A 27,682-nucleotide genomic window follows, 5' to 3' on the forward strand; every position below is an offset into this window, starting at 1 on the left:
TTTTACAAATACAGCTATTTCAGTTTGCATAATTTTGAAAAGGCTAAATAATTATTTTATGGTTTTCCCCACTTAATCAGGTTTTCAAGCTAGAAATGCCCTTCTTCAGTCAAATCTTTCTCAAACTCAGCTAGCTACTATTTGGTAAGTTTGTCCCTTAATTACATTTAATTAATTTATGCATTAATTAAACTATATCTCCCCTATTATAAGAAAGATACATTTCATTTCTGTGAAAGTGTGTGACTCAAAGACGCTCTCTAAAAGCAGTCATTTGAAAGTTAATATTAAGCTTGGATGCAAATGCAGTTGTGCAAGATGTTACTGTACACTTAAGCTACACCAAATTTATAAAAAATATTTTCTTCAACAATAGATTAACCTTGGCATACTGTAACTTTTAACTTTGTAAACCTTGTAATTTTTTAAAAATTTTTGAGCCTTGTAATAACACTTAGCTTAAAACACAAATACATTGTACAGAAAGGTATTCTATTCTTTAAGCTCTTTTATTTTTAAAATTTATTTATTTTTACTTTTTAAACTTTTTGTTAAAAACTGAGACACAAACACACCCATTAGCTTAGGCCTACACAGGGTCAAGATCATCAATATCACTATCTTCTGCCTCTACATCTTGTCTCACTGGAAGGTGTTCAGGGGTAAGCACATGCATGGAGCCATTGTTTTCTATAACAATGCCTTCTTCTGGAATTTCTCCTGACAGACCTGCCTGAGGCTGCCTTACAGTTAACTTTTTTCTCCTAAGTAGAAGGAGTATACTCTAAAGTAACAATAAAAAGTATAGTATAGTAAATAATCCAGTAATATATTAATAGATTTATTGTTGTTGTATTGTTTATTGTTATTGAGTGTTGTGTACTGTACATAATTGTATATCGTGTGCTTTTCTATTGTGGCTGGCAGTGTAGTATGTTTATTCACACTAGCATCACCACAAATACATAGGTAATGCATTGCATTATGCCAGCTACAGTGTCCTTAGGTGACAGGAATTTTTCAGCTCCATTATAATCTTGTGGGACCACCATTATAAATGCAGTCCATTGTTGACTGATACGTCATTATGCAGTTCATGGCTATATTTTACAAGAAAAAAACTACTGTTTTCTTTTATGTAATCCCTTCTATGGAGAATCAGAGAATATCTCATTTTTAGTATGTAAGTAATTGTGGTTTGGTAGGTGAATTAACTGTGGAGTAAGATGCTTTCTCAGAAGGAGTAGTTAGTTCCCTTTCTTTTCAAAATTTCTTCCCTCTCTGTTATGTCATGAAAATTAAGGGTAAAAATTAACTCACTGTTGAATGTACATAATTACATATGTATTTACTGTCTACATATTTACTATGTACATTCAATTGTGAGTTACGTAAATGTACATATTTATATTTCACTAAAATGAGTGTACCCAGCAGTTTTACTATCATTATTTTAAAAATAAAAAATTGAACTTTTGAGACAATATTTTACTCCAAATAGACTTTATTTCTAAGTTGTGAATTTTAACATTTACTTTAGGACTCTAGCTGACATTGATGGTGATGGACAGCTAAAAGCAGAAGAGTTTATCCTTGCAATGCACCTCACTGACATGGCCAAAGCTGGACAGCCATTACCACTGACTTTACCTCCTGAGCTTGTCCCTCCGTCTTTCAGGCAAGTGTTCCTGGAGGTGGGGAGTTATAGTTTTTGATAACTTGGCAGATGTGATTTAGAAGAGAGTTAAATATTTGCACTGCCACTGATTTTAGTATTCGATGAGTTATACTGGAAAGGAGTACATATTAGAAGTAGGTGTGGGCCAGGCATGGCAGCTTACACCTGTAATCATAACACTTTGGGAGGCTGAGGTGGGAGGATCACATGAGGCTAGGAGTTCAGGACCATTCTGGACAACATAGTGAGACCCCTGTCTCAACAAAAATAAAAGTAACTAGCCAGATGTGGTGGTACGTGCCTGTAGTCCTAGCTACTTGGGAAGCTGGGACAGGAGGATCACTAGATCACAGGAGTTTGAGGCTGCAATGAGTTGTTATTATGCCACAGTACTCTATCCTGAGGAGCAGAGCAAGATTCTGCTTCAAAAAAAAAAAAAAGTGGGTGTGTTTTCATCACGTTATGCGTAAGGAAGCTATTGACTAAGAAATAAAGAAAAACTTGCCCAAGAACAAAAATTAGCTGAACCATAATTTGAATCCAGATTTCTCTGTCTTGACCATCCATGTCCTGCTGTATATTGTAACAACATACCAAACTGTTTTAAATATCTTTAGACTATATTTTCAGTATCAAATTGCTTTACTCACTGGTAGTCTGTATAATCTAGTCTGAAAATGTCCAGACTACATGATGCTAACTTTGTTGTTTGATTTTTTTAGAGGAGGAAAGCAAATGGATTCCATTAATGGAACTCTGCCTTCATATCAGAAAATGCAAGAAGAGGAACCTCAGAAGAAATTACCAGGTGTCATTGAGTGTCAAAGTTGTATATTTATACTGAGTTCTTTTAAATTCTACCTCTAAATGTAACTGAATATTTAGAATTTTTATGTTTTTAATATTTTATGTGCCATATGAGAAAAAACTATTTGATAGATGGGATGGATTTTGATAATGATAAAATTAAGATGATCAAAGTAAGAAGAGTTTGAAGGAAGAAGAGACAATCTATGTATTTGACATGGTTGTAGACATCTGAGTTAAAGTATTTCTCCTACTGTAGGCTGAGTTATTAGAGCAAACTTTGTAATGAAATCTTTACCTTTAAAAAAAGTTTAAATATTGGTTGAATATTTAAACATTTGTAGCTGTTCTAATATGTTAGAAAGTTAATGGCATCAAACCAAATGTATAACCACACAGCTTTGATTGTCCTTGAAGAAAACTGAGGAAAAGAGTTGAAAAAGGTTTTTCTTTTTCTTTCTTTTTATTTTGAGATAGAGTTTCGCTCTCGTTACCTAGGCTGGAGTGCAATGGCGCTATCTCGGCTCACTGCAACCTCTCCCACCTGGGTTCAAGTGATTCTCTTATCCCAGCTTCCTGAGTAGCTGGAATTACAGGTGCCCACCACTACACCCGGCTAATTTTTGATATTTTTAGCAGAGACAGGGTTTCACCATGTTGGCCAGGCTGGTCTCGAGCTCCTGACCTTGGATCCGCCCGCCTCAACCTCTCAAAGTGCTGGGATTACAGGCGTGAGCCATCACTCCTGGCCGAAAAAGTATTTTTATTGGCAAGTTTACGAAAATTATTTCTCTTGAATGGATTCAAACCTAAAAATTTGTTTTTCTAAAAATGAATATCCTTGAAGAAAGTAGATATTTTTCCATTTATTATTTGATTTAAAATTATCCTTAGGAGAAGTATTCAAATACTAATAGCATTCAAACAATCAGAAGGCATGAGTATGTTGAAACTAGAGTACAGGTTCTGTAGGCTCTTAATGTGTGCGGATGCTGATGGCATACCTTGTTCAGTTACTTTTGAGGACAAACGGAAAGCCAACTATGAGCGAGGGAACATGGAGCTGGAGAAGCGACGCCAAGCTTTGATGGAGCAGCAGCAGAGGGAGGCAGAACGTAAAGCCCAGAAAGAAAAGGAAGAGTGGGAACGGAAACAGAGAGAATTACAAGAACAGGAATGGAAGAAACAACTTGAATTAGAAAAACGCTTGGAGAAGCAGCGGGAATTGGAGAGACAACGAGAGGAAGAAAGGAGAAAAGAGATAGAAAGACGAGAGGTTATTTTTAAGTTTTTTTTACTTCTTAAGAAAATCATTACATTTAATCAGTGACTGTATTTCATTTGATAAATCTTTTTGAATTTTTTTTTGCCTTTTGCTCTACATCATTTCATTCTTATCCTATACAAATCTGATTCTTCCTTCCCTTGAGGAGGGAAAGAGGGTTCTTGCACATGAGGAATTTTTAGAACTATAAGTGGTAGAGAAAGCATCCTCTGCAGATGAGATCTCAATCAAAGGAGGATTGACTGCAGAGCTAAGTTGAGTGAGGAGCTAAGGTTAGTTAGCCAGCTGAGCAAGTCATTAGATGAAAGCAAGTTTAGGATCCAGATTAAGAGTCCAAGGAATTGGAGAGACAATAAGATGAGAGTGGGGCATTGAAAGTCTCTCTAGAGTGGAATCAAGAGGATGGGCTTGCACAGGTCTTTAGGATAGTGTTGCTGGAGAAGACGGGTCCCTAGGAGGAGACTCTAGGAGGCTGTGTTTTAAAGGGCCAGGGATGGAGCACAGTAAGTTATTGTGCACTGAAATAATGTAAATAGATTTTTTCCCTGGATATCAGAATAGAGGGGTAATTATTCCTATTTATATTTATGAAGTCATCTTTTAACTTATTAAGGAAAAAATGGCTCTAACAAAAGCATGGTCTTCCAACCTGGATAACATGGAAAAGCCCCATCTCTACAAAAAAATTACAAAAATTAGCCAGGTGTGGTGGCTTGTGCCTGTAATCCCAACTACTTGGGGGGCTGAGGCGGGAGAATCGCTTGAACCCAGGTGGCAGAGGTTGCAGTGAGCCAAGATGGTGCCACTGCACTACAGTTTGGGTGACAGAGTGAGATGCTGTCTGGAAAAAAAAAAGGTATGATCAGAAAAATCCAATAGATGAAGCCACATTTTTGAAAGTCTTTAGGCCCATTAATAAAACTAGATTTGCCTAGCTACCCTTAAGCACTATAGCCGCTAAGTGCTAATCTCTGCCTAACTTTTCTTTTTCTCTTCCCAGTTTTGAATCATGCCAAATTTTTAGTTTAAAAGTTAACTTCGATTCCTTTTTTTCAGGCAGCAAAACAGGAACTTGAACGACAGCGTCGCTTAGAATGGGAGAGAATTCGACGACAGGAGCTTCTCAATCAAAAGAATAGAGAACAAGAAGAAATTGTCAGGTTAAACTCTAAAAAGAAGAGTCTTCATCTTGAGTTGGAAGCACTGGTATGGCTAAAGTTTTAAGTGAAGTTTCTCTGAATGATGCTAGAGCTACCTGTTGAAAAATGTAATTATGGGCCGGGTGTGGTGGCTCACACCTGTAATCCTAGCACTTTGGGAGGCTGAGGCAGGCAGATCAACTGCGGTCAGGAGTTTGAAATCAGCCTGGCCAACATGGTGAAACCCTGCCTCTACTAAAAAAAAAAAAGCAAAAAAATTATGCAGCCATGGTGGGTGGTGGCAGGTACCTGTAATCGTAGCTGCTTGGGAGGCTGAGGCAGGAGAATCACTTGAACCCAGGAGGTAGAGGTTGCAGTGAGCCAAGATCACGCCATTGCACTCCAGCCTGAGTGACAGAGGAGACTCCATCTCAAAAAAGAAGAAAAAGAAAAGTGTAATTGTGTTTTAAAATCTCTCGTGAATTAGTTATGTCTTAGTGTCATGAAATAGTCACATTTTCATATAAACAGCCTATACAATATAGTTTACTGAAAAAAGGATAATGACCTAAAATGCTGAGAATTATGTTGTAGCATCAGTTCAGCTGCTGATGAACTGTGTACCCCTGGGCAAGACATTTCTCTTCTCTGTGCCTCACTTTTCCCTTGTATGAAATAAAGAGTTGTGTTAGTTCAGTGATTTTCAGTTTTCAGATTGGTCTCTGGAAGATGGTCTGAGGAGGACTAAGCAGAGGCAAGAGAGGGAAAGCTCGGGCAGCAGAGCGGTGATCTTCTGTCCCCAACTCTTGCCACACTTCACAACAGAGAAACTTGACATTTATGTGCTTTATTTTTCTTGGGATTTCACTCAAGATTTGCTTGGGAAAAAAAAGATTCTACTATTAAAAAGACAGCTGATTTAAAACAGCTGACCTAAATGATCTCTTACAATTCTAGTTCTGCAGGATTATAGTTCTTAGCTAGTACTGGCCACTAAGCAGTTTTTACACATCAGATGTTAGAGGGTCAAGTTGTTAAAAGACTTTGTTTGGAATACATGGTGAGAAGATATAAAAGATCTGGCACTATTCTGCCACAGCCCTAGAATCCCATGAGCCTAACCTGATCATATACTAGGGTTTTGCAAAAATGCCTGCCTAGTCATGTAGTAGAGCCAGATTTAGATCTTGTGTGATTATAGTCTAACATTTTATTTGGTTAATAACTTACTTTAAAAATGTATTTAAGACCTTAGACTGAGTACATTTATCTCTGGTGCCTTTTGTGTTCAGATTTTCACCTCTTATAAGGACACCAGTTAGATTGGATTAGGGTCCACCCATATGACTTTGTTTAACCTTAATCATGTCTTTAAAGAGCCTGTCTCCAAATATCATCACATTCTGAGGTACTGGGGCTTAGGACTTTAATGTATGAATTTTGGGGGACACAGTTTAGCCCATAACCCCCCATGTCACCCTTCTTCTTAGGTCCCATTGAGAATCTCTGCTTTTTGGTTTGATTTCTTTGCAGAAGAAGAGGAAAAAAGGAGAATAATATTAGTATAGAACAGAACTGTTTCCAAAACGTTCCTCCTGGGCACTGTTTAATTAGAGGAAATTAGATGGCAATATTTAGGGTAGAAAGAGAAGCTCAGAGAAGGTAATACTAGGTATCACATGCAAATATTTATTCTTCCTCATTATTCTTTGAGAGTGTCTCTGATATTGTTAGTTAATATTGTCTAATGAATGCTGAATTCAGAAAAAAATTCAATGTGGTATGTTTCTGCTTTCCCATAGTAACATATGGGCTCTTGCACTCTGAGAATGATGTGTTTCCTGCTAATAACTTGAGTTAACAGACACAACTTGGAAACACATTCCACCTGGTTTTAGGCATTTATTTCAGACTGAATATGAATAGTAACTAAGATTTTAAAATTTAGCTAAAAATATTATTCTCCTTATAGAAACATTTCCTATTAGCATTTTATGTTACTGTGTATTTATATGATCTTCCTATAGAATGGCAAACATCAGCAGATCTCAGGCAGACTTCAGGATGTCCGACTCAAAAAGCAAACTCAAAAGACTGAGCTGGAAGTTCTGGATAAGCAGTGTGATCTGGAAATTACGGAAATCAAGCAACTTCTACAGGAACTTCAGGTAAGTCCTTCGCTGCTAAATTCTTCTTAAACGTGTGCAATTAACAGTTCTAATAGAGTTTTGTTTTGAGGGTCAGGAACCGTTGAGTCTGTGATAGACTTGTGATCTAAATACACACAATTATGTATCAACATCAGGAAGTCCATAGACCTGCTAAAACTCTGCTAGACATCTGGTTAAGTTTTGCTTAATGTATATATGTAAGTAGACATTTATTACTCTCAGTTTTAGCTCTTTAACAATGTTTATGCATTTCTTAGTTCATTACTTCTGCTATAACAAAAGACCTTAGACTGAGTAACTTACAAACAGAAATTTATTACTCATAGTTCTAGAGACTGAGAAGTCCAAGATCAAGGTGCTAACAGATTCAATGTCTGATGAGGGCTTGCTGTCTCCTTTAAAACTAGTGCCTTCTTACTGCGTCTTTACATGCAGAAAGGGTAAGGCAGTCCCTTCAACTTCCCTTCTAAGGACAGTCTTCCCATTCATGAGTGTGGAGCCTCCTAAAGCCCCGCTTCTTAATAGTATTGCATTGGGAGTTAGGTTCCAACACATGAATGTTGGAGAGACACCAACATTCAGACCATAACATACATTAAAATAAGGTTATTGTTACTTCTTTTAGGAAATTTTGACTTAAAGTTATTCTTTTTAAAATTATGATGAGAACTTGAATATGTCCCTTGGGGTCCTGGTAATTCTCTTCTTTACTTGTACGGTAGGATCTGCTTCAATAATTATTATTTGCAGAATGGGGCTGGGGAAGCATTCTGCATCTCTAGAGTTCTCTTACCCAGTTTCTCTTACTGCATCGACTGGCAATTAATCAGTCATTTTGCGTTGTTACAGCAGAGATAAACAAAAACCAAAAACATTTTCTATTTGATTCAAACTTGTTTTTCTAGTTTTTAGTCCCTCTTTTTTTTTTCTCTGTCGCCCAGGCTGGAGTGCAGTGGCATGCTCTTGGTTCATTGCAACTTCTGCCTCCCAGGCTCAAGTGATTCTGCTGCCTCACTCTCCTGAGTAGCTGGGATTACAGGCACCCACCGCCACACCTGGCTAATTTTTTGTATTTTTAGTCACCATGTTGACGGCTGGTTTCGAACTTCTGGCCTCAAGTGATCCACCCATCTCGGCCTCCCAAAGTGCTGAGATTACAGGCATGAGCCAATGCACCCAGCTTTTAGTCCCTCTTTGATACACACATATTGTTCCTGGAGTGTCATGGCATGCTTACACACACCATCTAGTGCAGGTCCGCTGTCATTCATCAGTAAGCTGAAAATTGTAAGCTTCTAGACACACTCCATTTACAAAGGCCTTCTTCACTACCTTTTAATTTCAGCCAGTCACTCAAAATTGATTTTGGCTCAGATATTTCTTTTTAAAATCATGCATAATTCCATCCTAGTTGATTCTAAGTTGTAAGCAGTTTATAGCTATGTGTTATTTCTATAATAAGTTTCAAAGATGAGTAAATCCTGTTTTGAAGTTTTCAAAAAAATTCTTGGACAATATTATAACATTTTAATCAGGTACTGTTTTTTCTTTTTATAAGGAATATCAGAATAAGCTTATCTATCTGGTACCTGAGAAGCAATTATTAAATGAAAGAATTAAAAACATGCAGTTCAGTAGCACACCTGGTAAGTCTCTAAGGTTTGTCTGATTACTTTTATTCTTTTCTGAATGACTATATCAGTCATATTGTTACATTTTTAAAATTAAAAAAAAGTATTCTGTTATAAATAACACCTTTTGCCTGTAAGTTTAAAATTTCAAAATAATGTGAAAAATATTATCCCATATGTTAGAGCATTGTTTTTTGTTTTTTTTTTTTTGAGATGGAGTTTGCCCTTGTTGCCCCAGGCTGGAATGCAATGGTGTGATCTTGGCTCACCACAACCTTGGCCTTCCAGGTTCAAGTGATTCCCCTGCCTCAGCCTCCAGAGCAGCTGGGATTACAGGGATGTGCCACCATACCCAGCTAATTTTGTATTTTTAGTAGAGATGAGGTTTCTCTATGTTGGTCAGGCTGGGACTCCCAACCTCAGGTGATCCATCCGCCACAGCCTCCCAAAGTGCTGGGATTACAGGCGTGAGTCCCCATGCCTGACCGGATGTTAGAGCATTGTTTAGGGATAAAAAGTAGATAAAAATAAAATAATGATTGTGGTATGACTTCATATCTTGATAATATTTTTATTTATATAACTGAAATATCAATCAAATAAAATGTTAAACTATAAGATCTAAATTTGGCTCTAACACAGGACTACATGTATATTTTGAAAAGTCCTGCACTGATTTTAAAGAACTGTTCAGGAGGTGGCTTTATACTCTGGGGCTGCACCCAGGATTCTAGGGTGTTAGTATGCAGCAGTCATAGGCTTTAACAGGATGGTGTGCCCTGCCCAGACCTTTACATTCTCTAACTCTGTGCTTCATACAAAGAATTTTACCATCTTGGCCCTCTGACACCTGTGGAGCAAAACATTCCAAGATGATTTACGGGATTGTAACTTTTTTTTTTTTGGCTCAGGTCTCAAAGAAAAAAAAATTCTCTATATTGGATATCGTGCCAATAAAAGCATAGTAGAAACAAAGTTTATTTAAAGAAAAGTAAATCTGCAGATGTGTTACAACTGACTAAAGTATCCTGAATTTCACTTGTTGAGTCTGTCATGTCAGTTACTCCATTGTAGGTCTCCTTATTATACTTTTGGCTGTTTAGGAGGTTCAGTAAATATTATCCCCTTCTTTGCCCAAGTTCTGAACAAATTAAGAAATAAGGCAAAGGAACAAGACAAATGAGAGAGACCACATCACCGCCTCATTATTGATGAAGCTGATTTTAGACAGCATGGTTTATCTGTGGGTGGTATAGTTGTACCTATAAAACACGAATCACTGGATGCATGAACAAAGTAGAATAGAGGTTTCCTGTGGGCAGTTTAGTCTCTAGAGCACAAGGGCTTGGAGGAGTCTGGGTTGTATATTCCTATGTCCTTATCTTGAGCTCACCAGTTAGTGAAAGGAACAAAAGAAGCTGGGATTGAAGTGCAGGGCCCTTCATGTGGAGGAAATATCAGAAATAAAGTTCACTCTTGTGAACTGTTTTTATTGTGTCTCCTCCCTTCCACTGATGTGGTCTGTCCATGTCTCTGAGGCTCAGACAGTGTTCCTTATACTTGATTCTTTTCTGTTCAAAGTATATTAGCTCCGACCTCATGCCTACACAGGCACTCCAGAGGCAGGGTGAGCCAACCCACCTGATCTGTGCAGTGGCAGAAATATATCTTTAGTATTGTCATCATTGTTGTCGTTATTCCTATTTGAATTGTGAATAAAATGTAGAAAATGTCTTATTGAGGACCTGATGGGACTGTTCTTTCTCTGTGGAGTGTAATCCAGTTCAGCTTTTATTTATTTAGCCATAGCCCAATTCAAAATAGGAAGCTTTTATGTGGGATTTGAAAAGCACCTGTATCCCTTAGATTCCTCTCACCATAACAACTGCCATTTAAGATTACCAACCATGTGCCAAGCACTGTGTGAGTCAGTTTTGATACATTCTTTCCTTTAATCTTTACAATAACCCTGTGGTGTAGTTATTATTCCCATTGTGCAGCTCAGGAAAACTGAGGTTCAGAGAGATTAAGTAGTTACCCAGGATGGTACAGTCTTAGTACTCAAATTTATATCTGACTGTAAAGCCCACTGTACTACCGTGTTGTCTCTTTGTCTTATCTTCCAGTTACCCAACATAGTGCTCATGTATATATCATGAAATTTGGTATTAAAACAATGCATTATTAGTGATATACACTGTTTTGAATAAAGAAGAAATATGCAGCTATAACACTTTGCTGATAGACATGAAAAATTCCTGAATAGGCTGGGCACAGTGGCTCTTGCCTGTAATCCCAGGACTTTAGGATGCTGAGGTGGGCAGATAACTCGAAGTCAGGAGTTTGAGACCAGCTTGGCTAACATGGTGAAACCCCATCACTACTAAAAATACAAAGTGGCTGTGGTCCCAGCTACTCGGGAGACTAAAGGCATGAGAATCACTTGAACATGGGAGGTAGAGGTTGCAGTGAGCCGAGATGGTGCCACTGCACTTCAGCCTGGGCAATAGAGTGAGACTGTCTCAAAAAAAAAAGATTCCTGAATAACTAGAGACATTTATGTTCATAAATGAACTAGCTTAATATTATACTTTGCTATGTACATCAATACTATATCAATTCTCTTCTAATTAATATATTCAGTTCTTTTTGGGTTTTTTAAATGCAACCCTGCAAGATAACTGACAAATTCACCTAGAAAATAAATTGTACAAGATTAGGCAAAATTTAGAAAAACTTTGATAGAGGGGCGGAGACTAATGCTATCAGGTATCAAAACATAAGATATGAAAGAGTGCCTAAAATAGTATGTTGTTGATCAGAAATAGAAAAATAGAACAATGGAATAGAATAGAGTCTAGAAAATAGCCCATGCATATATGGCAACTTAGGATAAGATCAAGTTGGCCCTTAACATCAGTGGGAAAGGATGGGCTTTCAGTTAAGTGATTTGGGGGACAGTTGATTATCTGAAAGAGTTGTAGGAGAGCTTTTTACCACTCTCTACGTACAGAACTAAATTCTGAGTAAATTAGGAGGCTAAACATAAAAACAACTTAAGAAAAAATATTTTGAAACAGGAAAATATTTTTATAATCTTGATACGAGGAAAGTCTCTTTAAACAATATATAGAGTAATGAAGAAAAATATTTACAGATTTGATGTTTTAAAAATGAAAATGCCATAATGAAAGACAGCATAAACACCAAAAATTTTGAGATACATGCAATATGAGAATTTAGAACTTCAGGCGAGGCGCAGTGGCTCACGCCTGTTATTTCAGCACTTTGAGAGGCTAAGAGGGGAGGATCACAAGGTAAAGAGATTGAGACCATCCTGGCCAACATGGTGAAACCCTGTCTCTACTAAAAAGAGAAAAATTAGCTGGGAGTGGTGGCATGCACCTGTAGTCCCAGCTGCTCGGGATGCAGGAGCTTGAACTCCTGCCTTGAACCCAGGAGGCAGAGATTGCAGTGAGCTGAGATTGCAGTGAGCCGAGATCGCACCACTGTACTTCATCCTGAAGACAGAGCAAGACTTCATCTCAAAAAAAAAAAAAAAAAAAAAAGGTAAGAATTTAGAGCTTCTGCAAATCAAAAAATTAAGGCGGCCAAATAGAAAAATAAAGGCAAAGGATTAGACTTGACAGTTCAAGACTATGGCCAGAAACATAAATAGATGTTTCTTTGACTTCACTGGTTATCAAGAAAATACAAATTAAAATAACAGGTTTCTTTTTTGCCAATTAGCGAAAATGAAAAAAGACTGATTATATCGAGTATAGATGAGAGTTTACAGAAACAGGTACTGTTGGTTTCGTAAGTTGGTGCAGCTTTTTGGAATAATAGTTTGGCGATTTCTGTCAAAATTTAAAGGGTGCATTAACAGAATTAAAAATCTAAGAACCACATGATCATCTCAATAAGTAACAGAATGAGTATTTGACAAAGTTTAACATCCTTTCATGATAAAAACTCTCAAAAAATAGATACAGAAGGAAATTTCTTCAACATAATAAAGGCAGTTTATGAAAAGCTCACAGCTATCATAATCAATGGGAAACTGAAGGCTTTTCATCTAACACAGGGTGTCCAATCGTTTGGCTTCCCTGGGTCACATTGGAAGAAGAGTTGGCTTGGGCCAACATAAAATTCACTAACACTGATGATAGCTGATGAGTGCTTAAAAACAAAAAACATGAAAACTCCTAATGTTTTTAAAAAGTTTATGAATTTGTGTTGGGCTACATTGAAAGCCATCCTGGGCTGCATGCGGCCTATGGCCTATAGGTTGAATAAGCTTTTATCTAAGATCTGGTACGAGGTAGAAATATGTTCTTTTACCACTTCTGTTCGACATAATACTAGAAGTACTAGCAAGACTACTCAGACAAGAAAAAGAAATAAAAGACATTCAAATTGTAAAAGAAGTAGTAAAATTATCCCTGTTTGCAGACGACAGGATCCTACATGTTGAAAACCCTAAAGACTCCACAGTGAAACTTGGAACTAATAAAATGAATTGAGTAAAGTTGTAGGATACAAAATCGACATACGAAAATCAGTTGCATTCTTTTACACCAATAACAGTCTATTCAAAAAAGAAATAAAAAATGCAATATCATTTATGACAGCTTCAAAAATAATTAAATACTTAGGAATAAATTTGACCAAGGTGGGGAAAGATCTGTAACTGAAAACTATAAAACATTGATGGGAGAAATTGAAAAAGACATAAACAAATGGAAAGATAATCCACGTTCATGTATTGGAAGAATTAATAGTTTAAAAATATCTGTACTATCCAAAGCAATATACAGATTCAACACAGTCCCTATCAAAATTCCAGTAGCATTTTCATAGAAGTAGAAAAAGCAATTCTAAAATGTATATGGAATTACACAAGACTCCAAATAGGTAATGCAATCTTGAGAAAGAAAAACAAAGTTGGATGCATCACACTGCCTGTTTGCAAATACTATAAAGATATAGTAATCAGAACAGTATGTTACTGGCATAAAAACAGGCATAGGGACAACATGGATGAACCCGCAGGATGTTACGTTAAGTGAAATAAGCCAGGCATAGAAAGACAAATACAGTATAATTTCATTTATTTGTAGAGTGTATATATTCATAAAAGTAGAGAGTAGAAGGTGGCTGCCAGAGCTGGTGGGGGAGAAAGGGATTGCTGAGGTGTTGCTCAAAGGATACAGCATTTCAGTTAGATAGGAGGAATAAGTTCAAGAAATCTATTGTGCAACCGGGTGACTGTAGTTAATAACAGTGCATTATATTCTTGAAAGTTGCTGAGAGAATAGATTTTTAAGTGTTCTCACCACAAAAATGGCAAGTATGTGAGGAAATTTATATGTTAATTAGCTTTTACAATGTGTACATGTTTCAAAGCAACATGCATGCTATATATACAGTTTTTTTGTCAATTCTAAAAGACATACAGACTTATGGAATAGAATAGAGAGCCCAGAAATAAACCCAAGTATATATGGTCAACTAATTTTTGACAAGGGCACCAAGAAGACACAATGGGGAAAGGATAGCCTCTTCAATAAATGGTATTGGGGAAACTGGATATCCACCTGCAAAAGAATGAAATTGGACTCTTATACCATACTCAAAAATCAACTCAGAACTCTTAGAAGAAAACATAGACAGAAGCTCCTTGACATTGGCCTTGGCAATGATTTTTTTGGATATTACACCAAAAGCTTAGGAAACAAAAGTAAACAGGTGGGACTACATCAAACTAAAAAGCTTCTGCACAGTAAAGGAAACAATCAACAAGATGAAAAGGCAGTCTATGGAATGGGAGAAAATATTTGTGAGCCATATATCTGATAAATGGTTAATATCCAAAATATAAGGAATATATATAACTCAATATCGAAAAACAAAAAACCCATTTTCAAAATGGGCAAAGGACCTGAGTAGACATTTCTCCAAAGAAGACATAAAAATGTTAAATAAGTATTTTAAAAGGTACTCAACATTATTAATCATCAGGGAAATGCAAGTCTGAACCACAGTGAAATATTGTATTACCTCACACCTGTTAGGATGGCTGTTATGAAAAAGATCAGAGATAGTGGTAGTGAGGATGTGGGGACAAGGGGACCTGTGTACACTGTTGGAGGAATGTAAATTGTTATAGCTGTTATGGAAAACAGTATGAAGATTTCTAAAAAAAATTAAGATAGAACTCTTGTATGATCCAGCAGTCTCACTTCTGGATATATATTCAAAGGAAACAAAATTATTAACTCAAAGAGATATTTGCACTCCCTTATGCTAAATGCAGTAAGTCAGTTGCAGAAAGACAAATATTACATGACCTCAACATATAAAATCTAAAAAGTTGAATTCCTATGCAGAAACTGAGAATAGGAGACTGGTTACCAGTGGTCGTGGGGAGGGGAAAATGGGTAGTTGTTGGTCAGTGGGTAGAGACCAACATCTACCCATGCCAATCAGAAAGGTAGTAATATAAATTATGCAGTAACCAGAATGTAGACTACCATGGAGCAGTTTAAAAGAATGAACTAGATCTATTTGTCCTGACTGATACCTTATTAAATTAAAAAAACAAGTTGCACAACAATGTAGACAATATGATTCTATTAAAACCCATGATGAGGGCTTGCAGGATGTAAAAAAAAAAAAAAAGAAAAAAAGAAAGAAAACCCATGGAAATAGAAGTTGAATATGTATGCATCTAAATGAAAATGCCCAAAAAGGGGATGAACTTGCAGTTGAGATGGAGGCCTTTTAATTTTTTACTCATATGCTTCATTTTATTTAAGTTTTATACTTCTTTTAAAAATATTACAAAGTTAAACATAGACATTTAAACAGATAATATTGCCATTTTAATTTATTGTAATGTATTCTGCATTATATATTTCCATCTGGTTTCCCTGTCCCTGCATGAATATGTAAAAAAAGATAATATAAAATGAAACCTTCTGTTCTTACCTCCTAAAATAATGTTACTAAATAATCCAGTTAGTAATATTTATTGAATCTTTGCTGTGAATATTTTTCTGTTCTTAGGAGCACTAAGAATAAATGGAAAGCTACTTTATAACTTACATCAATTATTAACTGTGGGCCAGAGTATGCAATGGCTTTATATTCATCACCTCATTTAATGTAGTATGATGCTCATTGTATACATGAAAAGCCTGAGGATTCGATTGGTGAAGCATCTTTCCTAAAGTGGAATTTCACTTCGGGTCCTAGTCCTTTTGAATGGAGAACCAAGGCTTATGACTATTTCCTCTGACACTCTTTCCAGCAAATAATCTGGGAAGTGGAAATAATAACAATGTTTTCTCTTCTACTGGTCTACGTTATGTGTATACATACTTTGTATTGATCTAGTTGCACCAATTTGACCAAACAGTAACTGGCATGCTGGTAATGGTATGTGAACTTCTACGAAATGTAAACTGTCTGATATTTGTTTTTCAGATTCAGGGATCAGTTTACTTCATAAAAAATCATTAGAAAAGGAAGAATTATGCCAAAGACTTAAAGAACAATTAGATGCTCTTGAGAAAGAAACTGCATCTAAGCTGTCAGAAATGGATTCTTTTAACAATCAACTAAAGGTATTTATTTTTGATACTGTTTATTTTTAGGTAACTGCCTTCTTACCTTCACTATTTCGATTTAATAGAATAAATAGCTAAAGCTATTATTATACGTATTATATTTTTATAATTTATTTTATAATTTCAACTATATCAGAATTTTTATCACACTTTTTATCACAGTTTCCAGTTTTTGACAACTATATGCTGTTTGTATTGGCATCTATACATCTCCAGAACAATTGCCTTTGTCAGTACTACAGAACTGATCTCAGGCAATGTGATCCTAGGCAATTTCCAAAAATGGGAAATATGGAAAATAGTTCAGGTGGTAGAGGCTCTTTTAACACACTTTTTTTTTCTTGTTACAGGGTAATTAATCTTTGTTAAATAATGCAGTGATCAGTGAAATCTAGAACAGAATCTGGCACTATAAACTTTACATGAAAAGCAAGTTCATGATTCATTGTTTGCTGCAGTGGCAGAGCAGATGTCTAAAACATAGACTGTCTGCTTATCATTCACCCCAGTATTCATTGTATACTGAAGCCATACCTATGAAAGAAACTAAAAACCAGATTAATGGCATAGAATGTAAATTTGGGAATAGTCTCAGTTTTTCCTTTGCTAACAATATAAGGTTTCCAGAGCATAAAGTATTTTCTGTAAGAAATAAAGCTTTTCATAAAGCTTTTCTGTAAGAAAGCTGTCTCTTTATATGGCTTTTATCATGCTGACTTATTTAGAATAACATTAACACTAAATGTAAAGTAAACAGCATGCCAAAGAAAGGACAACATGGTGGCTTCAGGTAAGGAAGGGGAATTTGAGGTGAACAGTGTTAATAATACACTTTACACAAGCATATATTCAGAAGAAAAAACTCGCTAGAAAACCCAAAATTTGTCATAGCTGGTTAGACAAGCCAGCCAACTTATCTTCCCTATATTATTTCTTTAAAAAAAAAAAAAAAAAAACCTGTACATAGCTGGGTACGGTGGCTCAAACCTGTAATCCCAGCACTTTGGGAGGCCAGGGCGGGCAGATCACAAGGTCAAGAGATCGAGACCATCCTGACCAACATGGTGAAACCCCGTCTCCACTAAAAAATACAAAAATTAGCTGAGCATGGTGGCACGTGCCCGTAGTCCCAGCTACTTGGGAGACTGAGGCAGGAGAATCGCTTGAACCCAGGAGGTGGAGGTTGCTGTGAGCTGAGATTGCGCCACTATACTCCAGCCTGGTAACAGAGCGAGACTTTGTCTTAAAAAAAAAGAAAAAGAAAAAGAAAGAAAAAATCTGTACATAGTTTAATTGGCTTTTTATCTGCCTTATCTTACAGTGTGGGAATATGGATGACTCTGTTCTTCAGTGCCTTTTGTCTCTGCTAAGCTGTCTCAACAACCTCTTCCTCTTACTTAAGGTTATTTTCTAATATCTAGCTTCTTTTCTTTGAGTTACTGTACTGTTTTGTTTTTTTAAAACTATACTATTCTTTGCCTTTATCTGAGTATCTTTGTTTGAAGTAACATATACAATATAAACCTTTCTCTTTCTGCTTGCTTGAATATCCTTCTGCTATCTAACTGCCTGAGTCTAATGCCAGAAATTAGTAAAGTTGCCCACAGTAATCTTTCTCAAAAGAGGCCCAAGATACTTAGAAATATAGCCTGGTTCCTTAGAAATATAGCCTGGTTCCTTTACAACATCCCTGTGAGTGAGTTGACAGATGAGGTGATTACTAAGTTACTTCAAAGGAAAATGTGAAATTAAATAACTTACTGTTATTTCATATACTGAAAACCACTGTTTAAAATAAAAATAATTTCTGAAATCTAGGGCAAGTTTATGTCATATATGTACCAAGCTGCTTCCTAATAGTGTTATAAAGAAAATTTTAAAGAACTAATAATTTAGGGTCAACTTTAGTCAGGCCTAGTTACCAGGCCTCATATTTGAACATGCTTGCACATCAGATAAAAATGTTTAAATTATTTATATAAATAACTAGTTTCCTTTGCCATGTATAACGTACAGAATATTTACAATAGTCAATACATTTGTATTTTAATAGAGCTTAAAGAAATGTGCTTTATATTTACTTCTCGCTGACCGTAGTAGATTTTGACTACACATTATACTTAGTACTAAAATGGATGGTGGCAATAGGGCAGTTGCCTATATGCATATGTATTCCACATTGAAGACAGAAACATGATAAGTAGAGCTCATTTGTTACCCAAGCAAAGGTAGGGCAAATTGGAAAGAGGGTAGCAGCAGAGGAGCCATATTTTAGCCTTTATGGTTATGGCATGAATGACCATTGCCATATATGATTATATGATTTTTGGAACTTATGGATTGCATAGAAACTAAACTTAAGTTTCTTCATCTGTAAAGTGAAGTTTAATGATGATTTATGGACTGTTCTCATTTATATGGTCTGATTCTTTCAGTTAGCATTTGATTCTCCACAGGCCAGCACTTATTCTTGTCCCTTGTTTTACTTTCTTCCTTCTGCTTCCTGCCTTCCAGACTTAACATGGCTTATTGATACTTTCGTAAGAGCAATTCAGGAAACTAAAGGGATAGAAAATCTGTATGGTCAGAGCAGTCAGGAGACTGTGTTGTCACAGAAAGCAAGAAAAGAGGTCTTCTGTGGTCACTGGAAAATGATACAGAGTTATTTAGTTAACATAGTACTGAAAAATACCAGTTGGGCACGGTGACTCATGCCTGTAATCCCAGCACTTTGGGAGGCGAGGTGGGTGGATCACTTGAGGTCAGATGTTTGAGACCAGCCTGACCAACATGGTGAAACGCTGTCTCTACTAAAAGTACCAAAAATTAGCTGAGTGTAGTGGTGGGTGCCTGTAATCCCAGCTACTCAGGAGGCTGAGACAGGAGAATTGCTTAAACTCGGGAGGCGGAGGTTGCCGTGAGCTGAGATCTAGCCATTGCACTCTGACCTGGTGAACAAGAACGAAACTCTGTCTTGAAACAAAGAAAGAAACATATCCATTAAATTTGTCAACAAGGAGACTTTTGAAGACCTTGCTAAAAGTGCCATTTCACTTGAGTGATAAGCAGAAGCTGGATTGCAGTGGACCAGGAGTGAGTGGGAGTTAAGGAAGGATTAAGTGAGTAGCAGCAATTCTTAGAATGAAAGAGCTTGGGGGTCAAAGGAAAACCATTTTATTTTTTTTTTTTTTTTTTTGTTTAAAAAAGACTTGAAGGAAATAGTAAAGAGAAAAGAAAGGAGAGGGCAGGGGGAAAAAGAGATTGAGTTTGAATCTAAAAAGTGGTGGTAATTGATGAAGCAAAGTCCCTGAAGAAGCAGATTAAGACAGAATGGAGAGCACAGATAAAAGGATTAGATAAAAAGAATACTTTCAGCGTAACATATGGGGAAAAGATGGATATGAATGCAGTTAAATTTGTTGGTAGAGAGTAGAAAGTTGACAGTGAAATGGGAAAGGTTCCCTTGCCCCATCACAGGGCATGTGATGGGGGTGTGGCTCACTTCTTCAGTGCCCCGAGGCTCAAACCTCTAGGGGAGCATACAGACCGGTAGGCTGTGGCACTCTGACCCCACAGTAGTGTCTGGGGGTGAATGAATGTTTACACCTGAAGCCCCAGTGGGAGTGTGTTACAGGGTGTTCTTTTAGTTTGCCATCTATAGGTGGTTTGTGTTACTCAGCTCAATTAGACCCCCTTCCTTATCATAAGGACAGAGGAATTTCTGTATTCTGGGGTTTCTTGGCTTGGCATACCGGAAGAATCGGATCACACATGGGCTTGGAGAATGAGTGCAAGGTTTTATTGAGTAGAAGTAGCTCTCAGCAGATGGAGGAGCCAGAGGGAGATGGTTTTATCCTGGAGTCGGGCCACAACCTGACACTTCTCTTGACTCTCTGGCCAAACTCTACTGGTCGATGGGCTGCTTGCCTGCCGGCGCCTGTTGGCATGCTCTTCCACCACCATGCTCTTGACGACCAGCTGCTTGTGTCTTCCACTGATGTGTTCCTCACGACATCCAGCAGCTTGTGTCTCTGCCTTGCTAGGGTCTCGGGTTTTTATAGGCTCAGAATGGGGATGTGGCAGGCCAGGGTAGTCTTGGAAGATGCAGCAATTAGGTGTGAAGGCAGGAGTGCCTCTTCTCACCTAGGTCCATGGGTATAGGCCTGAGGGTGAAGCCCTAGCCAGGACCCAGCTTTCTCTACCCAGTACATCCTGGCCCCCTCCTGTATTGACAGTTTCAAGACTTAAAATCAGAAGTAAGTTGGACCATAAGAAAGAATCTTCCCAGGTAGTGGAGGACATATCATAATTCATCTTAGGCCAGAAGAAGAGAGGTGGAGATGCAGGAAGTTTTATTGATTTTTTTTTTTTTTTTTTTTTTGAGATGGAAAGATGAGAGAGCTGCAGTCTGACGACTTAATGAGGCAAGGTTTATAACTGGTAGTGAGGAGAATGAAGGGAAGATTAGGAAGTTTCAGGAGAGAAATAGGCATGAAATAGACATCTCAGTGTAGGTATGCAAGTTAAGTAGAGGAAAACCTAAGTGTGATGAGCAATGTTGAATGCCTGTTTGAAGTTGGAGGTGATGTATTTAAATTGAAAGCAGTATGCCTAATTGTATGATTTTTCTTCACCAGTGTTTAGGTGTTTAGGTGTAAGCACAGAGAAAGCTGATGAAATAGGTTCATGGGTTCATACAGGTTTGGAGTTTTAATAGACTTGCACTCAGAGAGAGGGACAAAAGAGTTACAGATCTTGACAAAAAGCATTATGAGAACTCCGAAATATGAACTAAACATGAAGGATGTGAAGAGAGGAAGGGATGTTAATAAAGAAAGAGAATGATTGGAGTTAACAGAATGGTCTCAGTGAGGTTGAAAGCCTATTAACGGTTGGGCGCGATGGCCCACACCTGTAATCCCTGCGCTTTGGGAGGCTGAGGCGGGTCGATCACCTGAGGTCAGGAGTTTGAGATCAGCCTGGCCAACATGATGAAACCCCGTCTCTACTAAAAATACAAAAATTAGCTGTAATCCCAGCTACTCAAGAGACTGAATCAGGAGAATCACTTGAACCTGAGAGGTAGAGGTTGAAGTGAGCCGAGATCATGCCATTGCACTCCAGCCTGGGCAACAAGAGCAAAACTGCATCTCAAACAAAACGAGACAAAACAAAAACTATATTGACATAGATGTACCAGGTATAAAAAAAGTTCAGAGGGTAAGAACTTATGTTTAAAGAATAGGATATTTGGTCAATGGTAGTTCTGTTTCTGATTATAGTAAGACTCAGGGTGTAATAATAGAAATTATGGATTAAGTAGAGTTAAAAAGGTCATTGGTGAAGAGATCAGCCTCAGAGGTGAGATTTCGATTACATCATCTATGTGGATGTCAAAAACTTAGAGAATAGTGAGGTGAGTGAATGACTAGGTGACTAATAAGATGACAATAAAAAGGAAGGAGAGAATGATATTACTGGATGGTAGGAGCCCCAGAAAAGCATGGAGTTGGTAAGAGTGAGGGGGAAATAACCAACTGGAAGTGACAATGAAGAACGAAGAAAATACTGTAGTTATCCTCTGACCCTGATGTAAATGGAATAGATGATAATAAACTGAGAGAGGACTAGTAGGAAAAGTAGTATCCCGAGGGATCAGCCAAGAAGGCGAAGAGGTAAGAGAATTTTCTTTCAGAGAAGATGCGTAGCTATGTGAGAGCTTCCTGATCACATAGAGGAAGTCCCAGGAGAGTGGAGAGTTTTGAGGAGAGAATGAGTAGGGGATTGGGTCAGATTAAGGGATAAATAGCACTGTCGAGATAAGAATTCAAGGGATAAGGAATGAGAAGAAAGGCTAGGTCTTTTCAGTAGATGAGATGGAACTGGTCCTGATGGTCTTGGAGGAGGACAGACAATTCTAATGCTGTGGTCATTTGTGACAGTAGGGCACCTGGAGTGATCACCCTTGTAGGCTGCTTGTAGTGACAACAAAAGTAAAATATTTAAAATTATTTATCTTAGAATGTTATGTTTTATTGCAACCTGCAATATGCATGTACAGAATCAATAATAATTTTTACTTTTTTGGTCAAGTTACACCAAGACAAAAAAGCCAGTGGATTCAAAAGTGAGACATTTGACAGGCCATTAAGAAAATTCACACATCTGGTCGGGCGCAGTGGCTCACACCTATAATCCCAGCACTTTGGGAGGCCAAGGTGGGTAGGTCACATGAGGTTAGGAGTTTGAGACCAGCATGGCCAACACCGTGAAACCTCGTCTCTACTAAAAATACTAAAAATTAGCCAGGCATGATGGTGGGTACCTGTAGTGCCAGCTGCTTGGGAGGCTAGCAGGAGAATAGCTTGAATCTGGGAGGCAAAGGTTGCAGTGAGCCAAGATTGCACCACTGCACTCCAGCCTGGGTGACAAAGCGAGACTTCATCTCAAAAAAAAAAAAAAAAAATTTCACACATTTTTAGCAGTGAAATGCAATGAAAAATGTACAGGTTTAGGAATCTAAAAAAGTGAGGTCTGGTCTTATGCATGCCACTTGCCAGTTATGTAACTGTTTGTCATTTACCCTCCAAACTTTGTTTTCTTCCTTTACAAAACATGCTGAAATAACTGCCTGTCTTCTTTGCCCAGAGTCTTATGATTAAGTGAGATGGCATATAGATGGAAATGCTTTGTAAACTCTTAGATGTTATACAAATGTTTTTGTTATTCTTCTTAAGAAAGGGGTTGTCAGAATCTCCAAAATATCTTTAGTGTGTTCTAAAGTCACCACTGTTGCCTTGAGATAATGATTGGGGAAATGCTGTCCATAGTGGGAAAGTAGAATCTGTTAATGGTAGAATTGTGATTTCCTTCAGGGAGCTAGGTCTTAACCTTATGCTTCCAAGGATCTGGGGTAATCTACATTAGTAATACTCCTCCAGGTGGCAGGGTGAGGTTTTGATTTATTCAGAGGACAATAAGGCTACTAAATTGGGGAGAAGGAACCACTAGTATTTTGGATTACAAATAAAAACTTGAATGGGCAATGTATTAGATGTTAGAAAAAACATTTCCCAAATCTATAATGTTATAAAGATTGAGGAAGTATTTCTTTCCTTCTTTCAGAGAATTTCAGGTCTGCCTTTTTCTCCAAGGTAGGATATAATAATATAAGGTGTGGCCTTAAGAGCTTCTTGGAGGGATGGGATGTAAATATTGATATCTAAAACAGAGCCTCTTAACCATTTTTATGCCATGGACTTGTCAACAATTTGATGAAGTCTCTGGACCTGTTCTCAAAATAATATTTAAAATTCATAAAATGAAATTTATAGGATTATTTTAAAAATCAATTGAGAGTCTTTTAAAAAACAAATTTGTGACATAGTAATACATGTGCTTCTATATTAATGAAATAAGACATAGTATCAGATATAATAATACCATCATTTTAAAGTCAAAATGTATGTGATGTACATACATAAGTTATCTGTAATATAACAAGAAATATCTGATTTCTGTTGGTAAAAAATATCACAAGTGTAGCTAATAGGACTGATTTGTTACTTATATTTGGAATTGAAGAAAATGCTGTATTTCAGATAGAAGTTAGTGAAAGTAAAGATTAATTTTGTTTCTGTCCAAGTTCATGGACCTCTGAATCCTATTAAAAAATAAAAATAAAAAACTTGGAAGTTCTCTGGCCCTCAGAATAAGACCTGCTGCTCTCTAGAGTGAAGGCAAGATGATTAGATTTGCTGGTTTTCTTGTCTGTTTCTATCAATTATGGAGATCGATATGGTTAAATCTTCTACTTTGATCATGCATTTGTCTTTGCTTGTTTTCATTTTGTTATTTTTTTTTTTCTTTATAGATTTCGAAGCTGTGTTACTAGGTGCATACACATTTAGAATTGTTATAGCTTCCTGGTGGGTGAACCCTTTATCATATGTTCCTCTAGAAATGTATCTTGCCTTAAAGCCTACTTTTTCTTATATTAGTTTATACCAGCTTTATTTTTGTTAGCGTAGCATGGTATATTTTTTTCCATCCTCTTAAAACCTGTTTGTGTCTTTTCATCCAAATTGTATTTTTTAAATAACATACAGTTGGGTCTTTAAAATGCAGCCTATCTTTGTATTTCAAATTGGAGTATTTAGTCTGTTTAGCGTAATTACAGACATTTGAACTTTACCAATTTTTATTTTTTTAATTTTTTTGAGATGGAGTCTCGCTCTGTCGCCAGCCTGGCGCATTCTCGGCTCACTTCAACCTCCGCCTCCTGGGTTTAAGTGATTCTCCTGCCTCAGCCTCCTGAGTAGCTGGGACTACAGGCACGCACCACCATGCCCAGCTAATTTTTGTATTTTTAGTAGAGACAGGGTTTCACCATGTTGGCCAGGATGGTCTTGATCTCTTGACCTAGTGATCCACCCACGTCGGCCTCCCAAAGTGCTGAGCCACTTTGGGAGGCATGAGCCACCACACCCAGCCTAATCTACCATTTTTCTCTGTTATCTGTCTTACCTATTTTATGTTCCTTTCTCTCTCCTTTCTTGTCACTTTTTGATTTTTTTTTTTGTTTGAATGGAATCTCACTCTGTCACCCAGGCTGTAGTTCATTGGTGCTATTTCAGCTCAGTTCAAGTTATTCTCCTGTCCCAGCCTGCCAAGTAGCTGGGACTACAGACATGAGTCACAACATCCAGCTAATTTTTTGAGTTTTTAGTAGAGAGGGATTTCCCCATGTTGGCCAGGCTGATCTTGAACTCTTGACCTTAGGTGATTCACCCACCTCGGTCTCCCAAAGTGCTGGGATTACAGGCATGAGCCACGATGCCTGGCCCATGTATTTTGTTTGTTTGTTTGTCTTAGTTTTGTTTTTAAGATGGAATCTTGCTCTTGTCACCCAGGCTGGAGTGCAATGGTGCGATCTTGACTCACTGCAACCTCCGCTTCCCAGGTTTAAGTGATTCTCCTGCCTCAGCCTCCCAAGTAGCTGGGATTACAGGTGCCTGCCACCACACCCAGATAATTTTTGTATTTTTTGTAGAGGTGGGGTTTCACCATGTTCGCCAGGCTGGTCTCAAACTCCAGACCTCAGGTGATCCACCCACCTCAGCCTCTCAAAGTGCAGGGATTTCAGGCATGAGCCACTGTGGCTGGCCTGATCATGTATGTTTTTTTAAACTCGATTTTTTCCTTCTTTGTTGGCTTCTTATACCTTCTTTTATTTTTCTGTTGGTGGGCATGCTAGAAATTACGATATGCAGCCTTGGTTTATTTAAGTCTAATATAAATTAGTAATTTTACTACTTACCAAATATTGCAGAGACCTTGGATACTTTAACTCCATGTATTGCCATATGCCTCTTACATTTGTGCTATTCATGTCATATATTTTAAACTCTGTAAGCCATTATTGTTAATGTTTCATTCTGTCAGTGTTCATTTAGATGTACCCATGTATTTATCCAGATTTCCACTGATCCTTATTCCTTCCTGTATGTCCACGCTTCATCTGGGATTTTTTCCTTCTGCCTGAAGAATGTCCATTAGTGTTTAGTGTATTTCCTTTAAAGCCGATATTAGTGATGAGTTCTTCCTATTTTTGTTTTTCTGAAAATGTCTTTATTTCACTTTTATTTTTGAAGAGTATTTTCAGTGGTTATAGAATTATAGAATGGTTTCTTCTCTGTACTTTGAACGTGTCATTGCATTGTCTTTTGACTTTCATGTTTTCATATTATGAAATCAGCTGTCAACTTTAAGGTAATTTAACTTTTTTTCCTCTGGCTGCTTTTGAGCATCTTTTTATCTCTGACTTTCAGTAGTTTTACTATCATGTGCCAAGGGCTCTTCTTGGCTCTTCTTGAACCTGTAGCTTGATGTTACTGGTTACTTGGTAAAGTTCTTGGCTGATCTCTATTCAAACATTGCTTCTCGGCATTTCTTCTTCTCCTCTCCTTCTGGGACTCAGTACAGATATGTCAGACCTTTTCAGTCTGTTTGGTGTATACCTTGTGTTCTGTTCTGTGTTTTCTGTCCTTTTGTATCTCTGTGCTTCAGTCTAGATATTTTCACTTTGAGTTCAATATTTCTTGCTTTAGCTATGACTAGTCTGCTTTTAAACTCATCTCTTGAGTTCTTAATTTCTATTCTGTTTTTTAGTTCTTGAGTTTTCGTTTGATTCCTTTATATAGTTTCCAGCTCTTTGCTAAAATTCTCTATCTTGTTATCTGATATCTTGAACATTTTGGTCACTTTTGTTTTAAAGTTCCTATCTGGTAATTATTATCTGTACAACCGTTTCTAGTGTATGTTTTTTCCCTTACTTCTTGATCATATGGTTTTGACTTCTGGCATACTCAGTAATTTTTTATAGACTTTTTGCATGAAAAATTACAGAGATATTTTGACACTCCAAATCAGATTTTCTCTAGAGAGAATTTCCTTTTGCTTCTGGCAAGCAGTGTGGGGCAGATCACCTTAATCCAGTTACAGAGCTGATTTGAAGCTAGACTGCTCTATTTCTTGTTCACCCCTAAGCCTTGTGGCCTTAGGTCTACAAACCTAGAGTGTTTACCAGGACCCTTCTTCCAGAATTCCAGCCTCTTAACACAGCTGGAAACTCTGCTCCGCTTCTTATCCTCTCAGCCGTGATTTACCAATGGGCAAATGCATAGAAGGAGATGTGGCATTGAATGTCACTGTTACCTCTCTTGAACTTCCCTTCTTTCCAGCCTCTTGACTTTCCTAATCCTTACTGCCTTGATAGCACTCCAATACCTGTAAACAAGGGTTTTCACATTTTGTTCAGCTTTTGTAGTTCTTGGCAGGAGGGCTGTTCTAAGAAATTAGTCTACCGTCACTGGGAGCAGAGATTCCAGTTACTAGATTTTTTCTGTTCTGTATCTGCCCAAGGAGGAAGCCCCATTTCAAAGATTCAAGGCTTCAAATCAAACCTCCTTAGAAGATTACTGAAAATGGGAGTTATGGTTTGAATTCTTTCTCAGCACGGGATTCTGTGGCATTCCGTCCTCATTATCTTAGCATATATATTTTTTGTTTTTTCTATTACTGAACATGGGGAAATAATCCCATGGAGAATCATCTGTCCTATACTTTTTCATTGGGATTTCATCATTCTGGCCTTACTTTCTAGTCCTCAGTTACTCTGAACATTTCTTATAAAACTGAGTTTTAAGATGGCTCATTGAATTCAGGCGCAATATCGAGGGAGGTGATCTCTCTTGGTTTTTTTTTTTTTTTTTTTTTTTTTTTTTGCAGGCTCTGAGAGAATGGTCACACTGAGGTTGATTACTGGTTAGTCTTCTC

At 37.4% G+C, this 27,682-nt stretch overlaps 1 protein-coding gene across 7 annotated transcripts in view; it reads left to right on the forward strand.

Annotated features, from left to right (window-relative positions):
* ITSN2 (intersectin 2) overlaps positions 1-27,682 on the forward strand; it is a 163,717-nt gene that overhangs the window by 63,251 nt on the left and 72,784 nt on the right. For 4 of the 7 annotated variants that reach the window (XM_032293959.1, XM_032293963.1, XM_032293960.1 and 1 more), the window contains 9 exons: positions 81-144; positions 1,541-1,678; positions 2,401-2,486; positions 3,499-3,761; positions 4,827-4,976; positions 6,937-7,077; positions 8,639-8,726; positions 16,203-16,342; positions 17,667-17,747. In XM_032293959.1, the coding sequence (XP_032149850.1) occupies positions 81-144; positions 1,541-1,678; positions 2,401-2,486; positions 3,499-3,761; positions 4,827-4,976; positions 6,937-7,077; positions 8,639-8,726; positions 16,203-16,342; positions 17,667-17,747 (1,151 nt within the window). The remainder of the gene's footprint in view (positions 1-80; positions 145-1,540; positions 1,679-2,400; positions 2,487-3,498; positions 3,762-4,826; positions 4,977-6,936; positions 7,078-8,638; positions 8,727-16,202; positions 16,343-17,666; positions 17,748-27,682) is intronic. The other 3 variants (XM_032293961.1, XM_032293964.1, XM_032293965.1) reach the window with 1 other exon arrangement.

Source organism: Sapajus apella, unplaced genomic scaffold, assembly GCF_009761245.1.
Source record: "Sapajus apella isolate SASKATOON/1434 unplaced genomic scaffold, GSC_monkey_1.0 scaffold31, whole genome shotgun sequence".
Taxonomy (NCBI): Eukaryota; Metazoa; Chordata; class Mammalia; order Primates; family Cebidae; genus Sapajus; species Sapajus apella.